General features: G+C 34.2%; 1 protein-coding gene across 1 annotated transcript; it reads left to right on the forward strand.

The window, feature by feature from the left end:
• Positions 1-8,413, forward strand: drd5a (dopamine receptor D5a). The gene has a single exon (XM_077195713.1). The coding sequence runs from the start codon at positions 2,305-2,307 to the stop codon at positions 3,556-3,558; it is 1,254 nt and encodes a 417-aa protein (XP_077051828.1). The 5' UTR covers positions 1-2,304; the 3' UTR covers positions 3,559-8,413.
• Positions 8,414-22,597: the final 14,184 nt, after the last annotated feature.

The raw sequence follows: 22,597 nt of genomic DNA on the forward strand, positions 1-22,597 counted from the left end.
GAAGATTATTAATTCATTTACTGAAAATAACTGACTTGCTGGGTAACTGTCTAACCGTTTACAGGGTTCCTGCACACTTTATAAAGTCAAAATTAAGGCTTTTTAAGACCTGAAAAAATTAATACCGTACATTAGGGGTGTGCAATACTGACAAAAATAGCTATATCTCAATATTTTCAATGTTTTGTTGATGATTAGATGATATTTTACTGATTGTGTTTTTGTGCTGGTTTAGGCCTGTTGTTGACAGCTGACTCACAAAGATATTCATATTTTTTAATATTCTATGCAGTGGTCAGTTCACAGCAGGACCGAAATTCATTTTTTTTATTAATTTTTTATTAATTTAATTTGCCACCTTAAATTGATTTCCAGGGGTATTTTCACCTATATATGGACATTCTTTCTAAACTTATTTAGAGTTATGAATCACCTTTTATGTCAAATACTAACATTTAAATTATACAGTAATTATCATTATTTATACAATAATACTTAATTATACAATAATTATACAGTACCACTGTTACCAGTCAAATTAAATCATTTAATCAAAATCCATCTTTGCAGTCTAGAGGAGACACAGAAGTGGCATTAATATATTTAAACTCCATTTACAATTGCATAAATAAAGTTATGAGATTTTTTTTAATCAATATTTAAATATGAAATGATTTCTAATTTTAACGTTTTAATTAAAGGGTACTTTAAATATGAAACTAAAACCGCCAGTAGGCGGCGGAAAGTCACAGAAGTGAGTTGAGGGATTCGTTCATTCAACCGATTCGTTCAAACGGCTGATTCATTCGGGAAAGGAGCAAGTGATTCCTTCAAAACGCGGATTTCAGTCAAGAAATCATCGCTGTCTGTTGCATTGAGACTCTGCTACGGTTTCATTTTGAAATTCTAGTCGGCGAAATAAAGGGAAAACAAACAATATTGACAATATTGTGTCTAAAAAGTAACTCCCAATGTTCACTTATTGTTAATTTAACTGTTGTAACATCAATATCACAGTTGCAATTGTGCACGGGAAAACAGCACTCTTGCTGATGTGATATTCTAATATAAGAACATAATATGATATAAATATAAGACATAAACTAATTTGGGGACATAGCCTACCTATGAACCGCACACAGCAGTGAAAGGACGAGAGATAAATGCGATGTCAGCTCACAGTGCCTCGTATACAGTTAAAACATTGATTACAATATCATAATAGACAATACACATCGCACACCCGATACGCACATAAAGAATGAACTTACAACTGAACTGACATTTACCAGCTTTCTCCTTCTCTCCTCTCTCGCGTGCAGGAGACAGACGTTATTCTGCCGCGATTCCCGCGAATGTGATGCGAATTGTCACGTGAACAAGCAAATCCACAAAGATAGAATAATAAAGAAATAATACGCATACAACGATAACAACGATAGCAAAAAACAGTTTTGTAAAAATATTTCACACTCCACATTTAGGAGGGCCAAAAGCTTCCTGTCACCCCCCCCCCCCCCCCCCCCTCTAGAACCGCCACTGACACAATATGATTGTGAAAGAACTGCATGCATCTCGTGCATTATATTTCATAGAGAAACAGAAACATGCAATCAACATGAAATACAAAAGCAAAAATGGAAAAGATAATTGATAATTAATAATAAAAAGCCGTAGCCTATTTGAGGCCGTGATTCCGCGTGTGATTCTTTTACCAGAACATGCAAACAACAAAAAATACAAAAGCAAAAATGGAAAAGGTATGATAATTATTGAATTGTGAATTCTTTTATTCACACATTTCATTCTCTCTCTCTCTCAATTCAAAATGTGCTTTATTGGCATGATAATTGTTTCAATGTATTAAATCATTCTTCAATCATCATACATGTAGCCTACGTACATAAAACAAATAAAAAGTTAAGATCAACATTTCAGAATTCTATGAACAATTTAGAATTCATTGTGTGTGAGTGTTTGCATGCGTGAGTGTGTGTGTGTGTGTGTGTGTGTAAGCGCATCACTGATTCTCTCTCTCTCTCTCTCTCGCTCAAAATAGCAGTGCACAGTTCCCTATCTACCAGAGGTCGGACGACCGTCAAGCTCACACACTCACTCACACAGGCACACACACACACACACACACACTTATCCGCGCGCCCGCGCTCGGATCATCTGTACCCGCTCGGTGTCGGATTCCCTCTTTGATCGTGCGCGTCCGTAATGCGGGACACACCGGCACCGGAGACGCACGCGCTCGCACACACACCCGATGGCGACCCGTGAGCGCGCCCGGGACTCAACATGCCCAACCGAACCGAGCCGGAGCCGCGGGAGCTGCTGGCGCGCGCGCTCACCGGGACCGTGCTATGCGTTCTGATCCTCTGGACTCTGTTCGGGAATATTCTGGTGTGCGCGGCCGTGCTGCGGTTCCGACACCTGCGCGCGAAAGTCACGAACATCTTCATCGTGTCGCTGGCCGTGTCGGACCTGCTCGTGGCCGTGCTCGTGATGCCGTGGAAGGCGGTCACGGAGGTCACCGGGTTCTGGCCGTTCGGTGCGTTCTGTGACATCTGGGTGGCGTTCGACATCATGTGTTCCACCGCGTCCATCCTGAACCTGTGCGTGATCAGCGTGGACCGGTACTGGGCCATCAGCAGCCCGTTCCGCTACGAGCGCAAGATGACCCCGCGCGTTGCGTGCGTGATGATCGGCGCGTTGTGGACCCTGTCGGTGCTCATCTCCTTCATCCCGGTGCAGCTCGACTGGCATAAAGCCTCCGCGGAGCCCTGGTCCAACGCCACCGACGCGCGCGCCGCCGAGGACACCTGCGACTCGAGCCTGAGCCTCGAGTACGCGATCTCCTCATCCCTCATCAGCTTCTACATCCCCGTGGCCATCATGATCGTCACGTACACGCGGATCTACCGGATCGCGCACATCCAGATCCGGAGGATCGCTTCACTGGAGCGCGCGGCAGCGCATGCGCAAAACAGCCGTACGAACCGGCTCGCGTGCCATCATCATCATCAACATCATCACTCACACAGCAGCCTGAAGACCAACTTCAACCGCGAGACTAAAGTTCTGAAGACTCTGTCCGTGATCATGGGCGTGTTCGTGTTCTGCTGGCTGCCGTTCTTCGTGCTGAACTGCGTGGTACCGTTCTGCCCCCGCGAACCGTCCGCGGGCCCGCCGTGCGTCAGCGACACCACCTTCGACGTGTTCGTGTGGTTCGGCTGGACCAACTCGTCGCTGAACCCCGTGATCTACGCGTTCAACGCGGAGTTCCGCAAGAGCTTCTCGAGCCTGCTGGGCTGCCGGAACCGGTGCCGGACCCCCGTGGACACAGTCAACATCAGCAACGAGCTCGTGTCCTACAACCAGGACACGCTGTTCAACAAGGAGGTCGCGAGCGCGTACGTCAACATCATCCCGAACGCGGTGGACGACGCGTTCGACCGGATCTCGCAGCTTTCGCACGGTGATGACGAGGACGACGCGTGCGATGTGGAGCGCGAGGCTGACGGCGCGTTCACGCAGAACGGCATTCACTGACCGAGAGCGCGCGCACTGACGCTGGACTGTGTTCGGACCCGCGCGCGCTGTGAACGCGCTGCATAAAGTTCCTGAACATGTGTATGAAATGCTTACAGTTGTTGACACGTGACCCGGTGAGTGGCGCGCACTTATCATGCGTGCAGCTCTTCGTATGATGATGATGATAATTAATTATGATTATAGTCAGCAATATCAGAAAAGAGATGTTAAAGAAGTGAGTTTATGCTGTTAGTGCCAAGAACACCTTTAACTGTCCCAGACAGCGACATAGTGTCGCCCACATCTAGTCGAGTCACTTCATTTCTACAGCGCTTTAACAATATAGAGTTTCACAGCAGCTTTGCAGTGATAGTAGAGATTACAGTAACAGAGATTGTTTAGGCTTTACAGCAGATCTAGAATAAAGTTATTATCCAGATAAAGTTAGTTTTGATCGATTCACTTCTGTTGTAAAGATTATTAGTTATTAACTTAGCAGCCGCTAACACACACCGTTCTAACAGAAAACAGAAACTCTTAATGTGTTCTGGCCGTTCGTTCACACACACACACACACACACACACACACACACACACACACACACACACACACACACACACACACACACACACACACACACACACACACAAACACACACACAACAGTGTTTGAGCTCGAGAACACACACCTGGAAACAGGATCCAACGTGCAAGCGTTGAATTTTAAAAAAAAATGGAAGCCACATGGCCCGGATATGGGCCGGATGTGGCCCGGATGTGGCCCGGATGTGGCCCGGATGTGGGCCGGATGTGGGCCGGATGTGGGCCGACACTGTTGCTGTCTGGGGTTTGTTTGGAGATGCAGAATGACTTCAGATATTAAGTTTTGTTTTATGGAAATATTGAAAAATGTATTCTTTGCTTAAAACAAGAACAAAAATCTACCAACAGGGTCAGAAAAATCAAAAACAATATTCTTCATAAAACAAGACTTTATTTCTTCAGTCATTTTGCTTCTTCTCCAGTAAATGTATCTTGATTTATGAATGTTTAGATATTTGTGCTGCTGGAAAACGAGTTTTTACAGTACAGATATTAATCCGCTACAGTTTATCTCACGTCCGGTTCACTCGTCACAAAACATGAAGGAGCCTCAACAAAACTGTGAACGATACACTCAAATAACTACATCCGAATTCAAAATGATGAAAAACATGTAAACTGTGAAAGTTGCGTCATTAAGTTTACACCGTACAGACTCACTCCATATAAAATATAGATATATTATATGATATTATTAGGGGTGTAACAATGTATCATGCCTCAATATATCACAGCACAGAAATGCAACTGTGTGTCGTTCACATGAATTGAAAGTTTAGAAAGATTTAATTCAGCACCAAATTTGGGACCTTCCATGTGTATAATTATGATTATTAATAAATGATGTAGGTAAATAATGTAGTCAGAGGTGAATCTAACTAACATCTGTAGTTAAGCAGGATTATAAATATTTCTATTCTGCTTTCACCGACCAAAATGTGTTATTTTAATGATCAGGGCTGTTTACTTTATGCGTTAGAAGTGATAATTGCAGAAAACGCAGCATTTGAACTCTATTCTGGCTGTTTAACTCTGTTTAACTGCTCTTCACGTGTCAGTCAAAAAGGACATGATTTTTTTTATTTCAATGAAATGAATGTACTATATTTTAGTTTGATAATGTTTTTTATTTAATATTTTGTATTTTTAGGGGATTTTTTTATACTACATTATGTTTACGCTGTATTTATAATCCATTTATTCACGTTTTGAGCATAGATCTGAAAATGAAATTTCCATCTTAAACTGTGGTAAATCTTGAATGCTTTAAAGCAACAGACTGAAGTTTGATCTCTTTTCAAACACGACACTTGGCAGATTATTGCAGAAGTGAAACAAGTTTAAAAAACTGAACCTAAAAAAAGTTACAGAATTTTAAGTTTATTGTTATGAAAAATGCACTAAAATACTATTTTCAATTTCGTTTTACTCTAAAACTGCAAGAAAATTAAAGCCATAAATCTAAACAAATTGTGTTTCAAGTTTGAGCCTGAAATCTCAGATGTTGATTGGCTGCCGTATTTTTGAGCATTTCTGACCGTGAGAAGCACAATGACAGGGTCATTTTACATTTTCGGATCATGTCCTTCATTTTTTTTTATGTTCACACAGCAAGTGCCAAAACCTTTACAAAGTTTCGTCCCATTCAGATGAAGAAAAAAATAAACAATTTGGTCAAAAATGACCAATAGCACCAGAATAAAGAATCAGATCGTGAGATCAGTGTTTTAATCAAACTGAATCACGAGTGTTTTTACACCCCAAATATTATCTAGTTTTAAACACAGTTCCTAGTGAACAAAAATATGTTCTAAGAACGTTCTGACAACTTTCCCTTTGAGATACAAAAATGTTATTTCTGAATGTTCTCTGAAACGTCCAGTTTAAAAAAAATATATTTACCAATATTTTTTCTTGGTTACGTGAACATTAAGGGAACATTCCATTGTATCAAACATTGCTGAAACTTTACTTTTGAATGTTCTCTGAATGTTCTGATACATCTAGTAACATTTAAAAAACACTTAACTGCTAAAAAAAGTTTCCTCTGTGGACCGCCATCATCATCATCATCATCATCTTCATCATCATCATCATCATCATCTTCTTCTTCTTCTTCTTCATCATCATCATCATCATCATCATCATCATCATCTTCTTCTTCTTCTTCATCATCATCATCATCATCTTCATCATCATCATCATCATCATCTTCTTCTTCTTCTTCTTCTTCATCATCATCATCATCATCATCTTCATCATCATCATCATTAGTCCTGCCGGAGAGATTCCACAGAATCGAGGCCTTATTCCTTCAGTAACTGATCGGCCTTTACACTGAGTGCAATATCCCAGAACTTACATGCCAAACCTCACTGTGTGCCAGCGGAGAGACTGCACGTGACCCTTGACCTCTCGACGACAGGAGCGACTGCACGTGACCCTTGACCTCTCGACGACAGGAGTGACTGCACGTGACCCTTGACCTCTCGACGACAGGAGCGACTGCACGTGACCCTTGACCTCTCGACGACAGGAGTGACTGCACATGACCCTTGACCTCTCGATGACAGGGGCGACTGTACGTGACCCTTGACCTCTCGCTGACAGGATCGACTGCACGTGACCCTTGACCTCTCGCTGAAAGGAGCGACTGCACACGACCCTTCACCTCTCGCTGACAGGAGCGACTGCACATGGCCCTTGACCTCTCGACGACAGGAGCGACTGCACATGACCCTTGACCTCTCGACGACAGGAGCGACTGCACATGACCCTTGACCTCTCGACGACAGGAGCGACTGCACATGACCCTTGACCTCTCGACGACAGGAGCGACTGCACACGACCCTTGACCTCTCGCTGACAGGAGCGACTGCACATGACCCTTGACCTCTCGACGACAGGAGCGACTGCACATGACCCTTGACCTCTCGTTGACAGGAGTGACTGCACAGACCCTTGACCTCTCGCTGAAAGGAGCGACTGCACATGACCCTTGGCCTCTCGCTGACAGGATCGACTGCACGTGACCCTTGACCTCTCACCGACAGGATCGACTGCACGTGACCCTTGACCTCTCGCTGAAAGGAGCGACTGCACGTGAGCTTTGACCTCTCGCTGAAAGGAGCGACTGCACATGACCCTTGACCTCTCGCTGAAAGGAGCGACTGCACGTGACCTTTGACCTCTCGCTGAAAGGAGCGACTGCACATGACCCTTGACCTCTCGCTGAAAGGAGCGACTGCACGTGACCCTTGACCTCTCGCTGACAGGAGCGACTGCACATGACCCTTGACCTCTCACTGACAGGAGCAACTGCACGTGACCCTTGACCTCTCGATGACAGGGGTAACTGCACATGACCCTTGACCTCTCAATGACAGGGATGACTGCACGTGACCCTTGACCTCTCGATGACAGTGGCGGGACTCCTGCAGTCTCTTCACACACCAGATCATAACTCTTTTATAATGCACTTATTTATTCCTTTATAGAGGTCATGTGTGTGTGTGTGTTTCTGTTTCATGAATAAACTGAGGTTTGTTTACTGCAAGATTATTAATGATGCTCTTCCTCAGTGTTTCTGTCTCATTTTCCAGCACAAATATATAAAACATTCTTAAATCAAGATACATTTACTGGAGACGCAAAATGACTGATGATATTGAGACTTGAGTTCTGAAAAAATGTATCAAAATGAAGTGAGTTTGAGCTTAAAACAAGAACAAATGTCTGCCAACGGTCTGACACGGTCAGAAAAATAAACTTGTTTCCCTTTGAACTTTTTAAGCACAAACACTTACATTTTTTTTTAATAAAACAAGTCTTAATATCTTCAGTCATTTCACTGAGAATGTTTCGATATTTGTGCTGGTAAAGAAGAGAAACACTGAGGAAGGAGACGTGAGCTACTGGAGGTCGAGGTTTGTTCTCATGTCGTGTTGATCGTGAATGTTTGAAGAATCGTTACATATTTCAATCGACATATTTAATATCGTGATGCTTTATAGTGTTTCATTACTGTAACGTTTATTGTTTACAAAAGAGAAGCCTGTAGATTCACTGTAATGAACTGTGTTCAGCTAAAACCATGAACCGTGACCATGGACCATGAACAGTGTTTGATTGTGTGTGTGTGTGTGTGTGTAAGTGTGTGTGTGAGTGAATGTTATTTTTCTCAGTCACACACACATGAATGTACACTAACAGTCATGTGCACAGATGTTTTTCAATAAAATGAGCATTAAACGTAATTTCTTGTAGTTGTTGCAGGTATTTCAGTAGTTGAGGTGTGTGTGTGTGTGTGTGTGTGTGTGTGAGTGTGTGTGTGTTCACTTTCTCTATCCTGCGTTTCTCAGAAGAGTAAATGTATCTTGATTTAAGAATTTCTCGATGTTTGTGCTGGAAACGAGAGTGTACTGATGCATTAACGCCGATAAACATGATGTTACAGAGGAGCTGGAATGACTCCGTTTCTCCGAATGTTATTATAACTGATCAATAATTCAGCAGACGCTGTAATTCAGTCCGTCTCAGATATTGATGTTCCTGATGATCTTGATGTGAGTGTGTGTGCGATTCAGGTGGATTTCCTTCAGAAACGTTGAGATAATCCCGACCTGAGAGACTCGATCTCTCCGTGTGTGTTGTGTCTCTGGGATTATGATAAACCGATCCCGCTAATCTCGGTCTCGGGTCTGGAGTTCTGTTATGTCAATCATGTGACACTATACATCTGTACTTTTATGTTACTGTTTCAGAGTGTTTTTACATTGACTTGAGTTTTATAAATGAAAACCTCCTGTGATGCCTGATCTGTATGGAAGCTTATTTAAAAAGAAAATTGCAATTCTGACGCTATTCTGTGTTTCCAGTTTAGAATTCCGACTTACAATTCCGGTTACAAACTTAATTTCGCGCAACTCCGAAATATAAAGTCTGATTTCTTAAACAAGTAGAAACATTTTTTGGATTTCTGACTCGCTATTCCGAATTTCCAACTTGGAATTCTGACTCGCAATTCCGAGTTTCCAACTTGGATTTCCGACTCGCTATTCAGAGTTTCCAACTTGGAATTCTGACTCGCAATTCCAAGTTTCCAACTTGGATTTCTGACTCGCTATTCCAAATTTCCAACTTGGAATTCTGACTCACAATTCCGAGTTTCCAACTTGGATTTCCGACTCGCTATTCTGAGTTTCCAACTTGGAATTCTGACTCGCAATTCCGAGTTTCCAACTTGGAATTCTGACTCGCAATTCCGAGTTTCCAACTTGGAATTCTGACTCGCAATTCCTGGTCCAACTTGGATTTCCGACTCGCTATTCTGGGTTTCCAGTTTAGAATTCCGACTCGCAATTCCGGGTTACAAACTTAATTTCGCGCAATTCCGAAATATAAAGTCTGATTTCTTAAAAAAGTAGAAACATTTAAAAAGATAGTTGACCTAAAACATTTCAACAAAAAGTTCCATGGCTTTATTTCTCACAATTCAGAGTTTCTGACTAAGAGTTACCAACTTTGCTTCATGCAATTCCGAGTTTACAAATATAGTCGACCTAAAATGTTTCAGTTCCATGCCTATTTTTTTTACAACTCTTCTGATTCGCAATTCCGCGTTTCCAACTTGGATTTCCGACTCGCTATTCCAAGTTTCCAACTTGGAATTCTGACTCGCAATTCCGAGTTTCCAACTTGGATTTCTGACTCGCTATTCCAAATTTCCAACTTGGAATTCTGACTCTCAATTCCGAGTTTCCAACTTGGATTTCCGACTCGCTATTCTGAGTTTCCAACTTGGAATTCTGACTCGCAATTCCGAGTTTCCAACTTGGAATTCTGACTCGCAATTCCGAGTTTCCAACTTGGAATTCTGACTCGCAATTCCTGGTCCAACTTGGATTTCCGACTCGCTATTCTGGGTTTCCAGTTTAGAATTCCGACTCGCAATTCTGGGTTACAAACTTAATTTCGCGCAATTCCGAAATATAAAGTCTGATTTCTTAAAAAAGTAGAAACATTTAAAAAGATAGTTGACCTAAAACATTTCAACAAAAAGTTCCATGGCTTTATTTCTCACAATTCAGAGTTTCTGACTAAGAGTTACCAACTTTGTTTCATGCAATTCCGAGTTTACAAATATAGTCGACCTAAAATGTTTCAGTTCCATGACTATTTTTTTTACAACTCTTCTGACTCGCAATTCCGCGTTTCCAACTTGGATTTCCGACTCGCTATTCCAAGTTTCCAACTTGGAATTCTGACTCGCAATTCCGAGTTTCCAACTTAGATTTCTGACTCGCTATTCCGAATTTCCAACATGGAATTCTGACTCATAATTCCGAGTTTCCAACTTGGAATTCCGACTTGCAATTCTGGGTTTCCAGCTTAGAATTCCGACTCGCAATTCCGGGTTACAAACTTAATTTTGAGCATTTCGGAGATATAAAGTCTGATTTCTTAAACAAGTAGAAACATTTAAAAAGATAGTTGACCTAAAACATTTCAGTAAAGTTCCATGACTTTATTTCTCGCAACTCAGAATTTCCGACTTGGAATTCTAAATAGTAATTCCGAGTTACCAACTTTATTTCTCACGTTCACAAGTTATAAAGTCTAAGTCGGAAACTCTGAGTTGCGAGGAATAAAATCATGGAACTTTTCTGAAATGTTTTAGGTCAGCTATCTTTTTAAATGTTTCTACTTGTTTCAGAACTCTTTCTTTATATCTTGGAATTGCGAGTCTGATTTCCAAGTCAGAAACTTGCAATTCCGAGTTCAAAAAGTTAGTCGACCTAAAATGTTTCAGAAAAAAAATGCTCCATGACTTTATTTCTCACAACTCTTCTGACTATCAAATTCCGAGTTTCCGACTTGGAATTCTGACTCGCAATTCCGAGTTTCCAACTTGGGATTCCGACTCGCAAATTCCGAGTTAACAACTTTTATATAGTTCATTTCCGACTTTGGAAACTCGGAATTGTGAGTCGGAATTTCAAGTCGGAAACTCGGAATTGCGAGTAAGAAGAGAATTATTAAGTTGTAAATGAATTAACATTAGTGGAAGAACGTTTTTTTCATAACTTTTCGAAAACCTTGCCAGAATGTTAGCCAGAGTTCTGAGAACATTCCTTGTTGCGGGTCATTTAGAGAGAAAAAGTGTCTCCATCAACAGACCTTTAGCCCCTGTGGACCTCAGGTGTCGTCTGGTTCATTAGTCTCCGTACACACTTCACCAGCAGCAGTCAGGTATAAGACTGAAGTCTACTGTGTCCACAATGTCTTTCACAGTAATAAAATTGAGAAGTGGTGCTGGTACATTATTTTGTGCCTGTTAACGGCTGTTTGTACCGTTTTAGTGTGTGTGTGTCTGTTTGTGTGTGTTACCCAACACACACAAGTGCACATTTATCCAGTTAGATGAATGAGACTTCTGTTTTAATACAAGCTTTTGTTTTATGATCAAATGTTTTTATTCAAATCTCTGCTAACGAACACACAGAATCCAGCAGAAGCGTGAGGAAGAGCAGCGCTGGATCTGAACGAGTCTCAGTGATTTCTTCATTAGTGAGAGTGTCGTCTGTCTGTAGAGATGATATGGAGGCGTGTAAATGTTTCATTAGATTGTGTAATCGAGCGGATGCTGAGGACAGAACACTGTAATCACCGGATTACTGCGACCTCCTAATGCAGTCTAATCCCAGAGAAATCATTCATGAAAAAAGCAGCGCATTCCTGTACAGAAACCAGTTCACTGTGACCTTAGAATCGCCATACAGATGTTTGTGCAAAAAAATTATATAAATACTATACAGATGTTTGTGCACACTGTAAAGAATGATATAAATACCATACAGATGTTTGTGTAAGAAAATGATATAAATACCATACAGATGTTTGTGTAAGAAAGTGATATAAATACCATACAGATGTTTGTGTAAGATATGATATAAATACCATACAGATGTTTGTGTAAGATATGATATAAATACCATACAGATGTTTGTGTAAGATACGATATAAATACCATACAGATGTTTGTGTAAGATACGATATAAATACCATACAGATGTTTGTGTAAGAAAATGATATAAATACCATACAGATGTTTGTGTAAGATATGATATAAATACCATACAGATGTTTGTGTAAGATATGATATAAATACCATACAGATGTTTGTGTAAGATATGATATAAATACCATACAGATGTTTGTGTAAGAAAGTGATATAAATACCATACAGATGTTTGTGTAAGATATGATATAAATACCATACAGATGTTTGTGTAAGAAAATGATATAAATACCATACAGATGTTTGTGTAAGAAAATGATGATATAAATACCATACAGATGTTTGTGTAAGAAAGTGATATAAATACCATACAGATGTTAGTGTAAGAAAGTGATATAAATACCATACAGATGTTAGTGTAAGATATGATATAAATACCATACAGATGTTTGTGTAAGAAAATGATATAAATACCATACAGATGTTTGTGTAAGAAAATGATATAAATACCATACAGATGTTAGTGTAAGATATGATATAAATACCATACAGATGTTTGTGTAAGAAAATGATATAAATACCATACAGATGTTTGTGTAAGAAAATGATATAAATACCATACAGATGTTTGTGTAAGATATGATATAAATACCATACAGATGTTTGTGTAAGAAAATGATATAAATACCATACAGATGTTTGTGTAAGATATGATATAAATACCATACAGATGTTTGTGTAAGATATGATATAAATACCATACAGATGTTTGTGTAAGAAAGTGATATAAATACCATACAGATGTTTGTGTAAGAAAGTGATATAAATACCATACAGATGTTTGTGTAAGAAAATGATATAAATACCATACAGATGTTTGTGTAAGATATGATATAAATACCATACAGATGTTTGTGTAAGAAAATGATATAAATACCATACAGATGTTTGTGTAAGATATGATATAAATACCATACAGATGTTTGTGTAAGATATGATATAAATACCATACAGATGTTTGTGTAAGAAAGTGATATAAATACCATACAGATGTTTGTGTAAGAAAGTGATATAAATACCATACAGATGTTTGTGTAAGATATGATATAAATACCATACAGATGTTAGTGTAAGATATGATATAAATACCATACAGATGTTTGTGTAAGAAAATGATATAAATACTATACAGATGTTTGTGTAAGATATGATATAAATACCATACAGATGTTTGTGTAAGAAAATGATATAAATACCATACAGATGTTTGTGTAAGAAAGTGATATAAATACCATACAGATGTTTGTATAAGAAAATGATATAAATACCATACAGATGTTTGTGTAAGATATGATATAAATACCATACAGATGTTTGTGTAAGAAAGTGAAATAAATACCATACAGATGTTTGTATAAGAAAATGATATAAATACCATACAGATGTTTGTGTAAGATATGATATAAATACCATACAGATGTTTGTGTAAGATATGATATAAATACCATACAGATGTTTGTGTAAGATATGATATAAATACCATACAGATGTTTGTGTAAGAAAATGATATAAATACCATACAGATGTTTGTATAAGAAAATGATATAAATACCATACAGATGTTTGTGTAAGATATGATATAAATACCATACAGATGTTTGTGTAAGAAAGTGATATAAATACCATACAGATGTTTGTATAAGAAAATGATATAAATACCATACAGATGTTTGTGTAAGATATGATATAAATACCATACAGATGTTTGTGTAAGAAAGTGATATAAATACCATACAGATGTTTGTATAAGAAAATGATATAAATACCATACAGATGTTTGTGTAAGATATGATATAAATACCATACAGATGTTAGTGTAAGAAAATGATATAAATACCATACAGATGTTTGTGTAAGATATGATATAAATACCATACAGATGTTTGTGTAAGATATGATATAAATACCATACAGATGTTTGTGTAAGAAAATGATATAAATACCATACAGATGTTAGTGTAAGATATGATATAAATACCATACAGATGTTAGTGTAAGATATGATATAAATACCATACAGATGTTAGTGTAAGAAAATGATATAAATACCATACAGATGTTTGTGTAAGATATGATATAAATACCATACAGATGTTTGTGTAAGATATGATATAAATACCATACAGATGTTTGTGTAAGAAAATGATATAAATACCATACAGATGTTAGTGTAAGATATGATATAAATACCATACAGATGTTAGTGTAAGATATGATATAAATACCATACAGATGTTAGTGTAAGAAAGTGATATAAATACCATACAGATGTTTGTGTAAGAAAATGATATAAATACCATACAGATGTTTGTGTAAGATATGATATAAATACCATACAGATGTTTGTGTAAGAAAGTGATATAAATACCATACAGATGTTTGTGTAAGAAAATGATATAAATACCATACAGATGTTAGTGTAAGATATGATATAAATACCATACAGATGTTAGTGTAAGATATGATATAAATACCATACAGATGTTAGTGTAAGAAAGTGATATAAATACCATACAGATGTTTGTGTAAGAAAATGATATAAATACCATACAGATGTTTGTGTAAGATATGATATAAATACCATACAGATGTTTGTGTAAGAAAATGATATAAATACCATACAGATGTTAGTGTAAGATATGATATAAATACCATACAGATGTTTGTGTAAGAAAGTGATATAAATACCATACAGATGTTTGTGTAAGATATGATATAAATACCATACAGATGTTTGTGTAAGAAAGTGATATAAATACCATACAGATGTTTGTGTAAGAAAATGATATAAATACCATACAGATGTTAGTGTAAGAAAGTGATATAAATACCATACAGATGTTTGTGTAAGATATGATATAAATACCATACAGATGTTAGTGTAAGAAAATGATATAAATACCATACAGATGTTAGTGTAAGAAAATGATATAAATACCATACAGATGTTTGTGTAAGATATGATATAAATACCATACAGATGTTAGTGTAAGAAAATGATATAAATACCATACAGATGTTTGTGTAAGAAAATGATATAAATACCATACAGATGTTAGTGTAAGAAAATGATATAAATACCATACAGATGTTAGTGTAAGAAAATGATATAAATACCATACAGATGTTTGTGTAAGATATGATATAAATACCATACAGATGTTAGTGTAAGAAAATGATATAAATACCATACAGATGTTAGTGTAAGAAAATGATATAAATACCATACAGATGTTAGTGTAAGATATGATATAAATACCATACAGATGTTTGTGTAAGAAAATGATATAAATACCATACAGATGTTAGTGTAAGAAAATGATATAAATACCATACAGATGTTAGTGTAAGAAAATGATATAAATACCATACAGATGTTAGTGTAAGATATGATATAAATACCATACAGATGTTAGTGTAAGAAAATGATATAAATACCATACAGATGTTTGTGTAAGATATGATATAAATACCATACAGATGTTAGTGTAAGAAAGTGATATAAATACCATACAGATGTTTGTGTAAGATATGATATAAATACCATACAGATGTTAGTGTAAGAAAATGATATAAATACCATACAGATGTTTGTGTAAGAAAATGATATAAATACCATACAGATGTTAGTGTAAGAAAATGATATAAATACCATACAGATGTTAGTGTAAGAAAATGATATAAATACCATACAGATGTTTGTGTAAGATATGATATAAATACCATACAGATGTTAGTGTAAGAAAATGATATAAATACCATACAGATGTTAGTGTAAGAAAATGATATAAATACCATACAGATGTTAGTGTAAGAAAATGATATAAATACCATACAGATGTTAGTGTAAGAAAATGATATAAATACCATACAGATGTTTGTGTAAGATATGATATAAATACCATACAGATGTTAGTGTAAGAAAATGATATAAATACCATACAGATGTTAGTGTAAGAAAATGATATAAATACCATACAGATGTTTGTGTAAGATATGATATAAATACCATACAGATGTTTGTGTAAGATATGATATAAATACCATACAGATGTTTGTGTAAGATATGATATAAATACCATACAGATGTTTGTGTAAGAAAATGATATAAATACCATACAGATGTTTGTGTAAGATATGATATAAATACCATACAGATGTTTGTGTAAGAAAATGATATAAATACCATACAGATGTTTGTGTAAGAAAATGATATAAATACCATACAGATGTTAGTGTAAGAAAATGATATAAATACCATACAGATGTTTGTGTAAGATATGATATAAATACCATACAGATGTTTGTGTAAGAAAGTGATATAAATACCATACAGATGTTTGTGTAAGAAAATGATATAAATACCATACAGATGTTAGTGTAAGATATGATATAAATACCATACAGATGTTAGTGTAAGATATGATATAAATACCATACAGATGTTTGTGTAAGAAAATGATATAAATACCATACAGATGTTTGTGTAAGATATGATATAAATACCATACAGATGTTTGTGTAAGAAAATGATATAAATACCATACAGATGTTAGTGTAAGATATGATATAAATACCATACAGATGTTTGTGTAAGAAAGTGATATAAATACCATACAGATGTTTGTGTAAGATATGATATAAATACCATACAGATGTTTGTGTAAGAAAGTGATATAAATACCATACAGATGTTTGTGTAAGAAAATGATATAAATACCATACAGATGTTAGTGTAAGAAAGTGATATAAATACCATACAGATGTTTGTGTAAGATATGATATAAATACCATACAGATGTTAGTGTAAGAAAATGATATAAATACCATACAGATGTTAGTGTAAGAAAATGATATAAATACCATACAGATGTTTGTGTAAGATATGATATAAATACCATACAGATGTTAGTGTAAGAAAATGATATAAATACCATACAGATGTTTGTGTAAGAAAATGATATAAATACCATACAGATGTTAGTGTAAGAAAATGATATAAATACCATACAGATGTTAGTGTAAGAAAATGATATAAATACCATACAGATGTTTGTGTAAGATATGATATAAATACCATACAGATGTTAGTGTAAGAAAATGATATAAATACCATACAGATGTTAGTGTAAGAAAATGATATAAATACCATACAGATGTTAGTGTAAGATATGATATAAATACCATACAGATGTTTGTGTAAGAAAATGATATAAATACCATACAGATGTTAGTGTAAGAAAATGATATAAATACCATACAGATGTTAGTGTAAGAAAATGATATAAATACCATACAGATGTTAGTGTAAGATATGATATAAATACCATACAGATGTTAGTGTAAGAAAATGATATAAATACCATACAGATGTTTGTGTAAGATATGATATAAATACCATACAGATGTTAGTGTAAGAAAGTGATATAAATACCATACAGATGTTTGTGTAAGATATGATATAAATACCATACAGATGTTAGTGTAAGAAAATGATATAAATACCATACAGATGTTTGTGTAAGAAAATGATATAAATACCATACAGATGTTAGTGTAAGAAAATGATATAAATACCATACAGATGTTAGTGTAAGAAAATGATATAAATACCATACAGATGTTTGTGTAAGATATGATATAAATACCATACAGATGTTAGTGTAAGAAAATGATATAAATACCATACAGATGTTAGTGTAAGAAAATGATATAAATACCATACAGATGTTAGTGTAAGAAAATGATATAAATACCATACAGATGTTAGTGTAAGAAAATGATATAAATACCATACAGATGTTTGTGTAAGATATGATATAAATACCATACAGATGTTAGTGTAAGAAAATGATATAAATACCATACAGATGTTAGTGTAAGAAAATGATATAAATACCATACAGATGTTTGTGTAAGATATGATATAAATACCATACAGATGTTTGTGTAAGATATGATATAAATACCATACAGATGTTTGTGTAAGATATGATATAAATACCATACAGATGTTTGTGTAAGAAAATGATATAAATACCATACAGATGTTTGTGTAAGATATGATATAAATACCATACAGATGTTTGTGTAAGAAAATGATATAAATACCATACAGATGTTTGTGTAAGAAAATGATATAAATACCATACAGATGTTAGTGTAAGAAAATGATATAAATACCATACAGATGTTTGTGTAAGATATGATATAAATACCATACAGATGTTTGTGTAAGATATGATATAAATACCATACAGATGTTTGTGTAAGAAAATGATATAAATACCATACAGATGTTAGTGTAAGAAAGTGATATAAATACCATACAGATGTTTGTGTAAGAAAATGATATAAATACCATACAGATGTTAGTGTAAGATATGATATAAATACCATACAGATGTTTGTGTAAGAAAATGATATAAATACCATACAGATGTTAGTGTAAGATATGATATAAATACCATACAGATGTTTGTGTAAGAAAATGATATAAATACCATACAGATGTTTGTGTAAGATATGATATAAATACCATACAGATGTTTGTGTAAGAAAATGATATAAATACCATACAGATGTTTGTGTAAGATATGATATAAATACCATACAGATGTTTGTGTAAGAAAATGATATAAATACCATACAGATGTTTGTGTAAGATATGATATAAATACCATACAGATGTTTGTGTAAGATATGATATAAATACCATACAGATGTTTGTGTAAGATATGATATAAATACCATACAGATGTTTGTGTAAGAAAATGATATAAATACCATACAGATGTTTGTGTAAGAAAATGATATAAATACCATACAGATGTTTGTGTAAGATATGATATAAATACCATACAGATGTTAGTGTAAGATATGATATAAATACCATACAGATGTTTGTGTAAGAAAATGATATAAATACTATACAGATGTTTGTGTAAGATATGATATAAATACCATACAGATGTTTGTGTAAGAAAATGATATAAATACCATACAGATGTTTGTGTAAGATATGATATAAATACCATCAAGATGTTTGTGTAAGAAAATGATATAAATACCATACAGATGTTTGTGTAAGAAAGTGATATAAATACCATACAGATGTTTGTGTAAGAAAATGATATAAATACCATACAGATGTTTGTGTAAGATATGATATAAATACCATACAGATGTTTGTGTAAGATATGATATAAATACCATACAGATGTTTGTGTAAGAAAATGATATAAATACCATACAGATGTTTTTGTAAGAAAATGATATAACTACCATACAGATGTTTGTGTAAGATATGATATAAATACCATACAGATGTTTGTGTAAGAAAGTGATATAAATACCATACAGATGTTTGTGTAAGAAAATGATATAAATACCATACAGATGTTTGTGTAAGATATGATATAAATACCATACAGATGTTTGTGTAAGATATGATATAAATACCATACAGATGTTTGTGTAAGAAAATGATATAACTACCATACAGATGTTTGTGTAAGATATGATATAAATACCATACAGATGTTTGTGTAAGAAAGTGATATAAATACCATACAGATGTTTGTGTAAGAAAATGATATAAATACCATACAGATGTTTGTGTAAGAAAATGATATAAATACCATACAGATGTTTGTGTAAGAAAATGATATAAATACCATACAGATGTTTGTGTAAGATATGATATAACTACCATACAGATGTTTGTGTAAGATATGATATAAATACCATACAGATGTTTGTGTAAGAAAATGATATAACTACCATACAGATGTTTGTGTAAGATATGATATAAATACCATACAGATGTTTGTGTAAGAAAGTGATATAAATACCATACAGATGTTTGTGTAAGAAAATGATATAAATACCATACAGATGTTTGTGTAAGAAAATGATATAAATACCATACAGATGTTTGTGTAAGAAAATGATATAAATACCATACAGATGTTTGTGTAAGATATGATATAAATACCATACAGATGTTAGTGTAAGATATGATATAAATACCATACAGATGTTTGTGTAAGAAAATGATATAAATACCATACAGATGTTTGTGTAAGAAAATGATATAAATACCATACAGATGTTAGTGTAAGATATGATATAAATACCATACAGATGTTAGTGTAAGAAAATGATATAAATACCATACAGATGTTTGTATAAGATATGATATAAATACCATACAGATGTTTGTGTAAGAAAATGATATAAATACCATACAGATGTTTGTGTAAGAAAATGATATAAATACCATACAGATGTTTGTGTAAGATATGATATAAATACCATACAGATGTTTGTGTAAGAAAGTGATATAAATACCATACAGATGTTTGTGTAAGATATGATATAAATACCATACAGATGTTTGTGTAAGAAAGTGATATAAATACCATACAGATGTTAGTGTAAGAAAATGATATAAATACCATACAGATGTTTGTGTAAGAAAATGATATAAATACCATACAGATGTTTGTGTAAGAAAATGATATAAATACCATCAAGATGTTTGTGTAAGAAAGTGATATAAATACCATACAGATGTTTGTGTAAGATATGATATAAATACCATACAGATGTTTGTGTAAGATATGATATAAATACCATACAGATGTTTGTGTAAGATATGATATAAATACCATACAGATGTTTGTGTAAGAAAATGATATAAATACCATACAGATGTTTGTGTAAGAAAATGATATAAATACCATACAGATGTTTGTGTAAGAAAGTGATATAAATACCATACAGATGTTTGTGTAAGATATGATATAAATACCATACAGATGTTTGTGTAAGATATGATATAAATACCATACAGATGTTTGTGTAAGATATGATATAAATACCATACAGATGTTTGTGTAAGATATGATATAAATACCATACAGATGTTTGTGTAAGAAAATGATATAAATACCATACAGATGTTTGTGTAAGAAAATGATATAAATACCATACAGATGTTTGTGTAAGAAAGTGATATAAATACCATACAGATGTTTGTGTAAGATATGATATAAATACCATACAGATGTTTGTGTAAGAAAGTGATATAAATACCATACAGATGTTAGTGTAAGAAAATGATATAAATACCATACAGATGTTTGTGTAAGAAAATGATATAAATACCATACAGATGTTTGTGTAAGAAAATGATATAAATACCATCAAGATGTTTGTGTAAGAAAGTGATATAAATACCATACAGATGTTTGTGTAAGATATGATATAAATACCATACAGATGTTTGTGTAAGATATGATATAAATACCATACAGATGTTTGTGTAAGATATGATATAAATACCATACAGATGTTTGTGTAAGAAAATGATATAAATACCATACAGATGTTTGTGTAAGAAAATGATATAAATACCATACAGATGTTTGTGTAAGAAAGTGATATAAATACCATACAGATGTTTGTGTAAGATATGATAAAAATACCATACAGATGTTTGTGTAAGATATGATATAAATACCATACAGATGTTTGTGTAAGATATGATATAAATACCATACAGATGTTTGTGTAAGATATGATATAAATACCATACAGATGTTTGTGTAAGAAAATGATATAAATACCATACAGATGTTTGTGTAAGAAAATGATATAAATACCATACAGATGTTTGTGTAAGAAAGTGATATAAATACCATACAGATGTTTGTGTAAGATATGATATAAATACCATACAGATGTTTGTGTAAGAAAATGATATAAATACCATACAGATGTTTGTGTAAGAAAATGATATAAATACCATACAGATGTTTGTGTAAGAAAGTGATATAAATACCATACAGATGTTTGTGTAAGAAAATGATATAAATACCATACGGATGTTTGTGTAAGAAAATGATATAAATACCATACAGATGTTTGTGTAAGAAAATGATATAAATACCATCAAGATGTTTGTGTAAGAAAATGATATAAATACCATACAGGTGTTTGTGTAAGAAAATGATATAAATACCATACAGATGTTTGTGTAAGATATGATATAAATACCATACAGATGTTTGTGTAAGAAAGTGATATAAATACCATACAGATGTTTGTGTAAGAAAATGATATAAATACCATACAGATGTTTGTGTAAGAAAATGATATAAATACCATACAGATGTTTGTGTAAGAAAATGATATAAATACCATACAGATGTTTGTGTAAGATATGATATAACTACCATACAGATGTTTGTGTAAGATATGATATAAATACCATACAGATGTTTGTGTAAGAAAATGATATAACTACCATACAGATGTTTGTGTAAGATATGATATAAATACCATACAGATGTTTGTGTAAGAAAGTGA

Source organism: Siphateles boraxobius, unplaced genomic scaffold (genome assembly GCF_051911475.1).
Source record: "Siphateles boraxobius isolate OS27281-9 unplaced genomic scaffold, OSU_SipBor_1 349, whole genome shotgun sequence".
Lineage (NCBI taxonomy): Eukaryota > Metazoa > Chordata > Actinopteri > Cypriniformes > Leuciscidae > Siphateles > Siphateles boraxobius.